General features: G+C 43.2%; 1 protein-coding gene across 1 annotated transcript in view; it reads left to right on the plus strand.

The window, feature by feature from the left end:
* The window catches only part of ABCA12 (ATP binding cassette subfamily A member 12), a 158,325-nt gene extending 146,785 nt beyond the window's left edge, over positions 1–11,540 (plus strand). Inside the window, exons 33-34 of the mRNA XM_075319698.1 lie at positions 4,368–4,505; positions 9,857–11,540. Of these exons, the coding sequence (XP_075175813.1) occupies positions 4,368–4,505; positions 9,857–9,946 (228 nt within the window). The 3' untranslated portion in view covers positions 9,947–11,540. The remainder of the gene's footprint in view (positions 1–4,367; positions 4,506–9,856) is intronic.
* Positions 11,541–13,013: the final 1,473 nt, after the last annotated feature.

Genomic DNA, 13,013 nt, shown 5'->3' on the forward strand with positions numbered 1-13,013 from the left:
GTGGTGTTTTTTTTTAACCCTTTATTGGAGATTCTTAATGGCCGGGTCAAACGTGCCTGACATTAAGAATCTCTGGCTTAATACTGGCTAGTAAAACAAAGCCAGTATTAACTCATGATTACCCAACAAGCCACCCAGCTCCAGGGCTGTTGGAAGAGTTGGATACAGCGCCAGATGATGGCGCTTCTATGAGAGCGCCATTTTCTGGGGCGGCTGCGGACTGCAATTCGCAGCAGAGGCGCCCAGAAACCTCGGGCTAACCTGTGCTGCGGATTCCAATCCCCAGCTGCCTAGTTGTACCTGGCTGGACACAAAAATGGGGCGAAGCCCACATCATTTGTTTTTTAATTATTTCATGAAATAAGTGAAATAATTAAAAAAAACGGGCTTCCCTATATTTTTGGTTCCCAGCCAGGTACAAATAGGCAACTGGGGGTTGGAGGCAGCCCGTGGCTGCCTGCTGTACTTGGCTAGCATACAAAAATATGGCAAAGCCCACGTCATTTTTTTGGTGGGCAAAAAACTTCTGCATACAGTCCTGGATGGATATACCAAGTAGTCTACAGACAATTGTTAGCGCTTGACCCCAATAACCATTAAATCTGCAGCTAGGTTTGTAGGCAAAAAATCCCCTTTAATTTGCCTGGAATCAGAAATGAATTTTAATTGAGATTTTTTAAAATAAAAAATCCCCAATAAACCAGCGCTGATAAGAGGTTTTTTTATTAATATTTTATACTTTTTATTGCTATCCTTGTTTTAGACACAAATTTATTCAAAACAATTCACACAATAGAACAAGGAAAAAGAAAGAAGAATAAACCACATATGGTAGAAATAAAAATAAAAGTAAAAATAAAGAATAAGTAATTGATAGTGCAGCAAACAGATACCAGGTGTCTGGTTGCAGTACCCCGGCCGGTAGTAGAGCAATTATTAAATCTAGTATAGTATATGAAGTGATGCTTCAAGGCATATGATATTTAATGCCAATTGAAACTATCACTGCAATATGATTTTTCAGATACCTGGAGAGTTTATTTCAATCCATAAGCAAAAAGGTTTTTAATAGAGGCTTAAATTATAAGCAGCAATTTCAGCGTTCCAAGTGTCTTTAAATGAATTTGAAGAAACTGCACTTCAGGATTGTAGTGAGGATGAGGTGCCCCAGCTCATCCAGTGTTCCAATAGGAGTCTGATAGAAATCAGAGGAGTAGGGTGAATGCGGCCGGCGCATTGCTGTGCGCGCGGCCATCTTGGATTTCTGGGAGGGCATCAGGGGGGGCACTTTGGCGACACCGGGGGACCGGAGGGGACCGGGGAGGAGATTTATCATGTTTGTTCATGCCAGATGGGAGATAAATAAGTTTTTACCGGAGCTGTCATTTACTGTAACGTGATCATCGGTGTACGGTGTATACCTGTGATCACGTGAGCGGGGACCGGAAAAACCGTCCAGAATCATGATCTCCAGGGTCTCAGCTAGCCCTGAAGCCCCGGAGATTTTCTGACGCTGGGGGGCGTTATTCACTTATTTCTGCCTGCTGTTTATAAACGGCAGATCAGAATAAGGCTACATTAACACGACCGATCCATTTTTGCGGTCTGCAAAAAATCCGTGTGCCTTCCATTTTTTTTGTGTACTGCAAAAAAACTGAAGGAGGGTAAATGCATAAATTTACCCAGGATCCATAGCTTCATCCTACATGAGGCGGTCACATGTTCACTCCAGTGCCATTTTCTACTGCTTTTCACAGCGTAGAGCGCTCTGGTGATTTTCTTGTGCTTGTGCACTTCATATCAGCCTTTTCTGTCATTATAATGGCAGAAAGACACATAATGTCCCACTCTCCTGCATTTTGTAATTTTGCACCCTTTGGTGCCTTTCATGTGGCACTAAGGGGTGCTTAGCTTTGTATTTAGCCAAAAAAATGAAAAAAAAAAATGACGTAGGGTTCCCCCTATTTTTGTAGCCAGCTAGGGTAAAGCAGACGGCTGCAGCCTGCAGACCACAGCTGGCAACCTCACCTTGGCTGGTAATCCAAAACTGAGGGCACCCCACGCTGTTATTTTAAATTAAATAAATAATTAAAAAAAAAACACGTAGGGGTCCCCCCAAAATTGGATCACCAGCCAAGGTAAAGCAGACAGCTGGGGTCTGATATTCTCAGACTAGGGAGGTCCATGGTTATTGGACTCTCCCCAGCCTAAAAATAGCAGGCTGCAGCCGCCCCAGAAGTGGCGCATCCATTAGATGTGCCAATCCTGGTGCTTCGCCCCAGCTCATCCCACGCCCTGGTGCGGTGGCAAACGGGGTAATATATGGGGTTAATACCAGATGTGTAATGTCACCTGGCATCAAGCCCTGGGGTTGGTGAGGTCAGGCGTCTATCAGATACCCGACATCACCAACCCAGTCAGTTATAAAAAAGAATAGACGACAAACACATTTTTATTTGAAAAAATACTCCCCAATACATTCCCTCTTTAACCAATTTAATAGAAAGACAAACAAATCCAGGTCTTGTGTAATCCAAGGGGTTGCCATGACGATCCACACTGTCCCAGTCAATGAAGAGCAGGATGTTCCCCATTGGCTGGGAGAGCAGTGCAGTGACCTGAGCTAACATCAATGGGTCAGCCCAGGTCACTGCAGGGGATGACAAGTGCTGCTGTCAGCGAGGTACATTACCTGCGCTGATCTCCTGCACTGCCGACAGCACCTGTCACTGAGATCAATGACCGCCGCCTTCACAGCCAAGTATCGCGAGAGGCCCGTGACGTCACCGCTAGTCAGTCTCGGGTCGGAAGCGAGAGAAGGTGATGTGACAAGCGGCGGCCATGGAGGACAGTGACAGCGCTGAGGTCGGGGCTTCATCACCGCAGGTAAGCCAAGCGGGACCATGTGTGCAGAGTGCCAGGAGGACATCAGTGTCGTGGACTGCATGGCTGGGGACGTGTGTGTGTGTGTGTGTATGTATGTGTACATGCCGCGTGCAGGAGGGGGTGGAGCGAGCTGAGCGAGCTGAGCGGGGAAGTGTGGGCTTCCTGCACGTAACTAGGATAAACATCGGGTTACTAACCAAAGCGCTTTGCTTGGATACCCGATGTTTATCTTGGTTACCAGCCTCTGGCAGGCTGCCAGCGATGGCTCCTGCACACTGTAGCTGTAAAAAGCCCTGCCTTTTGCTGCTAGAACCGTTCTCGAACGTATCTAGAACTATCGAGCTTTAGCAAAAAGCTCGAGTTCTAGTTCTATCTAGAACAGCCCCCAAAATCACTCGAACCGCGAACTGGAGAACCTCGAACCGCGAACCGCGCTCAACTCTAGTTATGATTCAGGGACCAAGGAGGATCAAAAAATGCGGAATCCCAAATGATAATAGAGTGGCTGGAACCTTAACGGATTTCAGACCTAATCCTGACACACAACTAGAAGTAGCTGTGGGGCGTGCCTACAATTACCTAGTCGTCTCGACACAGCCGGAGAACTACATATTCTCACAGATAGAGATATAAGAAAGCTAATCTGCCTCGGAGCAGTCCCCAAAGATAGACAGATAGCCCCCACATGTAAAGGCTACGGTGATATAGAAAAACACAATACAAAGCTAGAAAAGACAGATTCAGCAAAGGTGAAGCCCAAACTCTCTTTATAGGAAAGGATAGAAAGGAGCACTGTCTGCAACCGTAAAAAACCCTAATGAATACCAGCACTTCTGTTATGGAAAAATCCTGAGGTCACACACCCTCTCCCCCACTGTATCAGCACTCAGATGTTACTGGGATCCAAAAACACTAATACAGATGAGAGACTGAATTAATACCAAGCATAACAAACACAATACCTTGCAGAATCATGGAGCTAAGTATACAGACACTCCTAGCTGGGAATGATCCCATTCCACCAAGAACTCCACACAGACAAAATAGGAATCAAGCATTAGCATCAAAGCAGAAAAAAACAACAAGTAAGTGGAAAACAAACAGCAGAGGTACAACCACTTTTCTGAGAGGAGTTCTGGTAGAGAGTAGGGCTGGTTACAGAATGTCCTTAACACACAGGAAACAATTGAGCACCGGCAAGTAACAAGAGAAAACTACTCAGTTATATAGTCCCAATCTTACCCTGATTGCCAGTCCTCTACAGGTGTGTGGATTTCATTCCACAAATTAACTGCACCGCCAGAACTGACCACAAGAGGGAGCCCCAAACTGGAAAACGTATTCACAACATACATGCTTTATCTGTGCTGGGTATCATTATATGGGGGATCCTTCGCCAATTGTTTTTATTTTTACACCAATAGAGACGCACACACAGCCTCACATTGGACACTCATGGTAACCCAATATCTCTTTTACAGGAACAACATTTCACTATGGCGGAGTACCATGTTCCGGTTTCTGCGGGAGGAGTTGCCAGTATATTTGACCTGCTTGAATCAAACAAGAACGACTTGAATATCATTCACTTTTCAGTCAGTCAGACGACACTTGATGAGGTACTTAAAGAATTTCTACTTCTTAACACAGTTCTTTGCAAAGTACAATTGGTCTTAATTGTATAATCTCTGTTAGTATCACTGCATGAATACAGTAAATCACCTTAATGATCGGGCTCGATTCACTCACAAGGCGAGTAGTTTATCCCAGTTTTGGTGAACTTGGATAAAAAAAGATTTCTATTGAAAATGTAGGGATCTACTTAGATGACTGTATAAATTCTAACATCAATGTAAACTGAGCTAGTTACAATTCTGATAGTAAACCAAACCCAAGTAATTAAAGAGAATCAGTTTTTTGCTATATAATCTGAGAACAGCATGATGTAAGTGTCGAGAGCTTGATTCCAGTGATGCGTCACTTCCTGGGCTATGTTTTGCTGTTTCAATATAATCAGTGTTTTATCAGCAGAGATTATCACTACAGGACAACTGGCCTCGTGCCTCCTGGTCCAACCATATCCCCATCACTAATTAGGCTGTGTGCACACGTTGCGTTTTTTACCGCGGAAACGCTGCGTTTAGAACCACAGCGTTTCAGTGGCAAATTGCATGCGTTCAGCTTTCCCAGCAAAGTGTACGAGAAAGCCGAAAAATCAGTGCACACGCTGCGTTTCTAAACGCAGCGTTTTGGATGCCAAAAATCGGTGCGGAAAGAAAAGCAGCATGTCACTTCTTTTGTGCGGTGTGGCTGCGTTCTCTCCCCCATTGAATCAATGATGTGGGTCAGAACGCAGCTACACCACAGTGAGCTGCTTTTTTGTTGCGGTCCGCGGGCTTTGTCGGCATGCCAGAACGCAGGCATTTACCTGGAAGTGAGGTCAAGAGGTTTCCTGTTGACCTCACTTCCTGGCAAAGTCCTGGAAAGCCCCCGGTGTCGCCAAAGTGCCCGCCCCGACCCCCGACCCCCCTCCCGAAAATCCAACATGGCCGCGCGCACAGTAGCGCACCGGCCGCAACCTACTCCTATGATTTCTGTCGCATGTGCCTTAAGACATGCGACAGAAAAATGCCCCCCAGGCCCTGCCAAGTCACCCCCTATTCCCCCCGGTATTCCCCCTTACCTGTCCGGTCGCAGCGCTGATCCCCCGCGGCCCCCTCCTCCTTCACTGCAGACGCCGGCCGGTCACATGAGCAGAGCAGCTGACAGCCAGCACTGTGTTCAGAGAGCTGTGCTGGCTGCTCGCACTCTGCAGCTGTGACCCAGGGAGAGTGGGTGCAGATTCTTTGCACCCACTCTCCTCAAATGGAGGGTCTGCCCTCCTAGAAAATGGGGGATACGTTCCCTGAACGTGCCCCCATATTCTAGAAGGTCCAGAGCCGACGTGGGACGTCCAAATGGATTTCTGCGGACGCAATTTTTTCAAATTTTTTGATTAAATTGGTGAACGAGGGAATGATTTGGGGAGTGTTTTTTCTAATAAAAATTTTTTTGTCTTTTTTTTGCTTTTGTTTACTGTCAATTAGTTATGTCTGGTATCTGATAGACGCCGTGACATCACTAATTGCTGGGCTTGATGCCAGGTGACATTACACATCTGGTATCAACCCCATTTATTACCCCGTTTGCCAACGCACCAGGGCGCGGGATGAGTTGGGGCGAAGCGCCAGGATTGGCGCATCCAATGGATGCGCCACTTCTGGGGCGGCTGTGGCCTGCTATTTTTAGGCTGGGAAGAGTCCAATAACCATGGCTCTTCCCACCCTGAGAATACCAGACCCCAGCTGTTAGCTTCACCTTGGCTGGTGATCTAATTTGGGGGGACCCCACGTTATTTTTTTTTTAATTCTTTATTTATAAATAAAAAAAAAAGCCTGGGGAGCCCTCAAAATTGATCACCAGACAAGATGAAGCTGCCAGCTGTGGTTTGCAGGCTACAGCTGTCTGCTTTACCCTGACTGGCTATCAAAAATAGGGGGGACCCCACGCCATTTTTTTCATTGTTGGTTTTTTTTTTTTTTGGATAAATATTAAGCTAGGCACCCTTTAGTGCCACATGAAAGGTACTAAAGGTGCCAGCTTAGAATATGCAGGCGGGGGTGGGATGTTATATATATTTGACATCCATTCATCCATTGACGCTTTTTTTGGCTATGTGCCCACAATCAGGTTTTGCAGTGGTTTTGGCGCTGAGTGTTTTCCCTGCGTCCATAACGCTGCGTTGTGCAGTAGAAGCACAGTGGAAGGATTTTTGGAGATCCCGTACCCACTGTGCTTCTTTTCTCCGCAGCATAAACTGACCGGTGGCGTGGCTTCCCGAGCCTCAGCATGTCAATTTATGCTGTGGAGACGAGAGTGCTCTCTGCAGGTAGAATAGAGCTAAAGTCCACAGCAGCCTGAACCCAAATCGTGGGCATGGGCAGCTGTGTTCTCCCGTGGACAACACTCACATCTCTGCAGGAAGGCTGACACTGTGTACTAGACGCCGTGTCGCTGGATCACGGCCACATAGCCTAAAAGTGAGAAATTTGTTGCTACAGCAACATTTTGGGTGAAGTAGCTGATGATTCAAAATGCTTAATATACTCCTGAATAAAATCCTTGAGGGGTGCAGATTCCAAAATGGGGTCACTTGTGGGGGTTTTCTGACGTATAGGTGCCCAAGGGGCCCTGCTAATGTGACATGGTGCGCGAAGTTTATTTCAACTTTTCCAAAATTCAAATGGTGCTCCTTCCATTCCAAGCCCTCCCATTTATCCAAACAGAATGTGAAGAAGGAAATGACATCACAGGTTTTTTTTTTCCAAAGTTCTGTGTTCAACCAACTTTATTAACACTGACAAGTCTTAAAAAACGCACCTAAAAAAACGCATGAAAAACGCATGAAAAAAGCATGAAAAACGCATGCGTTTTCGATGCGTTTTTCTCAAAAAGCATTGTTTACAATTCTCCCCTCTGCCAGAGGGTGCGTTTTTTTCCGCGCTGAAAAAAAAGCAACGTGTGCACATAGCCTTAGTAATTATCTGCCACAATACAATGTACACAGAAATCAGTGGTGTAAGGGGGGTTATACACAGATCAACTACTGAGTATCTCTCCTAGATCTACTGACGAGAAAGCTGTGACTGTCTCATAACTGCTACATCCAGTAAACTAAGGAAAACATGACTGGAATCAAGGTCTCTGTCCTTACCTCATGCTGCTCTCAGATTGCATAGTAAAAACTTGCAGACAGATTCTCTTTAGCCATAATTTTCACAAAAGTATAAATGGGAGTAAATAGTGGTCTCTTTTCTATCCTAACTCTACAACCAAATATTCCAGGACGTGATATAAACAGAACTGTCGACCAAACTTCCCATTATTGTCTGCTTGTAAATGATATCCTGCAAAGTTAGATTTAAAGAGAATCTGTCACCACATTTGACCTATCTAACCTATTAGTAGGGGCGTACATGTTATAGAATGCTGAAAAAGTCCTACTTGTCTGTCTCATATCAGATGCCTTGTTGTGGATAAATCATCTTTTATCACTTTATGTAAATGAGTTCTTCCAGGCTATGGGGCGGATGCTGCCTGGAAGATAACCCCACCTCCAGAGATTATTTTAAATAGAAGGGGCATTAGCAGTGTGAGACAAGTAACAATATTGTTGCATTATTTCAATAATATTGCAACACTGTCTGCCTGTAAGATGAAAGATGAAGCTGAAAGGCACCTGCAGAAGTGTCAGTAATAATCACACACACCGCTCTGCAGTGAGAGCAGAGGGCCACCGTCACATATCACACTTGTAACACCACTTTTATTTAAAATAAGCTCTAGAGGCGGAGTTATCTTCCAGGCAGCATCCGCCCCATAGCCTGGAAGACCTCATTTACATAAAGTGATAAAAGATTGCACCAGGTGAATTGGGACAAGCCGGGTAAACGTCTGGGATAGTCACATGTATTGGATGCGACAATCCTGGGCGGCTAAAGGCAGCTACCGCCAGTACCCAGAATTCCCTGAGAATGTTGGGCCTGGCACTTGCGTACCCTTGAAACCACGAGGGTCCGGGCTTTTACAGTCTGAGTCCACCCATTACTGATGGTGACAGGTTCCCTTTAAAAAGGTATGTAGGATCCTTCTATAACTAGGGGTGTATGTTTCATTAGGTTAAATTTGGAGAAGTAGGTGCTAGGACAGTTGTTCTATGCTGGTGTATAAATGAGGATTTATTTAGTAGAGAATTTATATTCTAGAAACCTTAAACCTAAAAATGGAAACACTGCCACTTACAAAAGAATGTATTATAAGGTATACAAGGGATATACGATTTATACTTTTTATATTGTTTTCCAGTAAGTGAGTTTTTCTACTTAGCATATATTCCATAGCGTACTTTATCTCATAATTGAGAGATATTATAATTTCTGCAATTTTAGGGAGGCCTACACAGAGACAACCCCATTTTTAAACCAGATTGCATTCTGAGTTTGGCTTCTCTAATCCCCTCCACCCCCACCACAGCTATGAGAAATTATTGATTAGGAAATACAGTACGTATCTGTACATACATTTCGACTACATTCGGGTGTTCGCCTGCAGAAAACATATATGCCTGAAAATGGAGCAAGACAGAGCACACGCCACCATAGTCTGCTCCATTGTAGACAATGGCCCTGCCGGTGCATGCGTCCGAAACACGCTTTGCGGGGTGAGGGAGGGGCGATTCTGACGGATGCCCCAATGGGACCACTGATTGTAAGTAAAAGCGCAATGCAAAAGCAGCCTTAATGAGTACTGAGCACCCGAGCATGGTAGTGTTCGCTCATCACTAGTAATTAGTACTGAGCACCAGAGCATGGTAGTGCTCGCTCATCACTAGTTCCGAGTATCAAGTACCCGAGCATGGTAGTGCTCGCTTATCACTACTTACAACTACTGAGCAACTGAGCATAGTAGTGCCCGCTCATCACTAAGGCCGGTTTTACACATATGGCATTTCGACGCTTTGCCGGATCCGTCACACTCCAATACAGTGCAATACAGTACAATGGCATCACGGCAACAAGCTCCGGTCACATGCTGTCATGTGACCAGAGCATGTGACCGGAGCTTGCCACTATGCCATTGTACTGTATTGCACTGTACTGGAATGTGACGGACCCGGCAAAGCGTCGAAATGCCGGATGTGTGAAACTGGCCTAATCCTTTGGGTTTTTTAACTGTATCTCTCACTGTAATGATTAAATTGCTAAAGAGTTTCTGGAAGTGTGAGTGTAGTATTAGGATTTAGTGGTGAGAAAATGTCAAGATTTCAGAATTTTATTTTAACATAGTGATATGGAAGTAAAAATAATCTTTTTTGCTAACTTTTTATATAACGTAATAGCTGTATTCATTTGCTTTTGTGCTTGGTCTCCAGGTTTTCATCAACTTTGCCCAAGCTCAGACCAGTCCGGATAATTCCAGGGAAAGCAGTCAGGAGGCTCCACAGCAAGTGGTGGTCGCCTAGAAAACCCTCAATGGCTTGAATGTTTCTCCAATTCCAAGCACTTTCAAAGACATGGTCACTTTGTAAAACTGATAAAACTATTTCTCATATCATCGATATTCAACAAGTAAAAAAAAAGTGATATTTATACTTCTTGCACTTTGATACCTCATACTTTATAAAAGTAGGTTTAACAGGTCTGAGATGTTTTTAATAAAACTGCCATGCAGTACACATCGTGGGTAGTAACGGACTCTATGATAGTGCCATATGCAAGAGACGCCCCAGCACATTCAACAATGCACAGCGGGGTCCATCTTATGGTTGCATTGACTGAAACCTGAAAATGATGAAACTACACATTTCTCATGAATTTAGAAATTTCTTTGGTCAAAACTAAAAATATCAAAATTCGCAAAAAAACCCCAAAACAACAACAAAAGATCCTTCTGCAAGTAAAAGTTTACAAATATTTATATTTTAGTAATTCATATATTATTAATAAAGTTAATAAAGACACTTCACCATGGGTTAGCTACCTCTAAGCATATTATTGTGAACCAAAACCAGTTACAATTTGTTCTACATCAACCTCCTACCAATGGATGTGGTGAAAATTTAACTATTAGTATAATATAGTCACATTCATTCTGTATTGAAAAAAATAATATTCTGATCCAAAAGAATGGTAGTCAAAGGCTTGCATATTTGCCCTGCTCCATCACGACATGACGACCCAGGAACCTATCTCCGAGAGTCATGTCAAGCAAGACGAATGGAAAGTGTTGATGACCTTTCATTTCAGTTCATGGTCATGGCCTCGATATTAAGTAATCTGATGATTTAGGAACTAGTCAATCTGTGTCTGACAAGTTTAACTACTATTAATGAAGGCCGTGGCTATAATTTTAGCCATCAGACCCAATAAATATGTAAAATATTGCCAGATGCATAGTCTTCTTCCCTTCGCCATAACAGAGACTCCTTCGTACACAGAATCAAGGACATGTGGCTCCGTTCTTCAGCTTTGACTCGAAATATTATGTTGGCAAAAATGGTATGAAATTTTACTGTTACTCTACAGACCTTGTGTAATGCATTGTATTATGTATGGGGTCCTTTTATTGCTGGTCTGTTTATTTCAATACAAGGATTGAATGTCTATATGAAAAGAATGATAGCATCCACTTAACGTCCATCCACTTCTCCGGATGCTAAGACAGTACTGTATACTTATGTTAGCTACCTAGATTTTAATTAATTTAATGAAAAATAAAAAAAAACTCATAGAGAATCATTGCACTTATTTCCAAAGAAAAATGTACATTGTCGTTAGTTTATTTGTAAAGTCGAGTCGAAAGACAGACTCTTCCGTGCTGGATGCTTTTTTTAAAAGCTGCCTTACTTAATTATTTGATTTTGCAAAGTTGTTTTATAGTATATATGGGGCTTTTAAGCATCCTAAGAATGGAGACCACGCATGTGCGCTTCCATTGTTATTTTTTCTTTTTTTTAATGATAAATGCACATACAAAAGGAATCCTTATTGCGAGCAGCAACAAAACCTTTACAGAAGTGGCTATTTGCCTATTTATATTAATGGTGCCATTGTAACTGATCAGATGCCTACAAAAGTGATTGTTAAAAAGAAAGAGTTTACAATAAATTTTAATGTTTCTTTATTTGGTGTACATTTGGTCATTTTATGGATTATTTGTTTTAATCTTATGGCTGGGATTATATAGGGCAGATGTACTGATCTTGTGTAATAGTTAACCCCTTCACGACCATGGACGGATATATCCATCATGGAGCGTGTCCCGTTAAGCCCCGCCCCCTGCCACAGGCAGGCGTCGGCGGTCGGCACACATATCAGCTGTTTTCAACATCGCTTCCACCCGCAGCCATTAACCCCTAATATCTTGCTGCCAAAGTCTGGCAGCAAGATCTAAATGCGTGCGGCCATGTTTTTTACTTACCGCCGCCCCCACAGGAAGTCACGTGCGTGATCACGTGACTATCGGTGGTTGCCATCGTAGCACATGGTCATGTGATGACGCCTGCAGCTATGATGCTTCACTTTCGTTTTCCCTTGGCACGGAACAGAGGGAAAAAGAAAGTGACTGTATCTGCTGTTTACAGCTGTATAGCTGTGATCAGCAGACAGATAATAGCGATCGGATTGCTGATCGCTATAGCCCCCTAGGAAGACTAGTAAAAGAAAAAAAAAAAAGTGAAAAAAAAAGCTTTAAAAAATAAAAAAAAGCAAAAAACCTAAAAGTTCAAATCACCCCCCTTTCCCCCCATTGAAAATGAAAGGGTTAAAAAATAAATAAATATACACATATTTGGTATCGCCGCGTTCAGAAATGCCCGATCTATCAAAATATAAAATCAATTAATCTGATTGGTAAACGGCGTAGTGGCAAAAAAATTCCAAACGACAAAATTACGTTTTTTAGTCACCGCAAGTTTTACGCAAAATGCAATAACAGGCGATCAAAATGTAGCATCTGCGCAAAAGTGGTACCATTAGAAACGTCAGCTCGAGACGCAAAAAATAAGCCATCACTGAGCCATAGATCCCAAAAAATAAGAACGCTACGTGTTTCGGAAAATGGCGCAAAACGTGCGCCACTTTTATTGGACAAACTTGTGAATTTTTTTAACCCCTTAGATACAAGTAAACCTATACATGTTTGGTGTCTACAAACTCACACCGACCTCAGGCATCATACCCACACATCAGTTTTACCATATAGTGAACACCGTGAATAAAACATCCCAAAAACTATTGTGCCATCACACTTTTTTTGCAATTTTTCCGCATTTGGAATTTTTTTGCTGTTTTCCAGTACACCATATGGTAAAACTTATGGTTTCATTTAAAAGTACAACTTGTCCCGCAAAAAACAAGCCCTCATATGGCAAGATTGACGGAAAAATAAAAAAGTTACGGCTCTCGGAAAAAGGGGAGCAAAAAACAAAAACGCAAAAACGGAAAGTGCCCCGGGGCTGAAGGGGTTAATGTAACTACCATAATATAAAAGTGTTTATAAATGACAGGCGCTGCACAGTGTTGCCGATC

This window comes from Anomaloglossus baeobatrachus, chromosome 7, assembly GCF_048569485.1.
Source record: "Anomaloglossus baeobatrachus isolate aAnoBae1 chromosome 7, aAnoBae1.hap1, whole genome shotgun sequence".
Classification (NCBI taxonomy): domain Eukaryota; kingdom Metazoa; phylum Chordata; class Amphibia; order Anura; family Aromobatidae; genus Anomaloglossus; species Anomaloglossus baeobatrachus.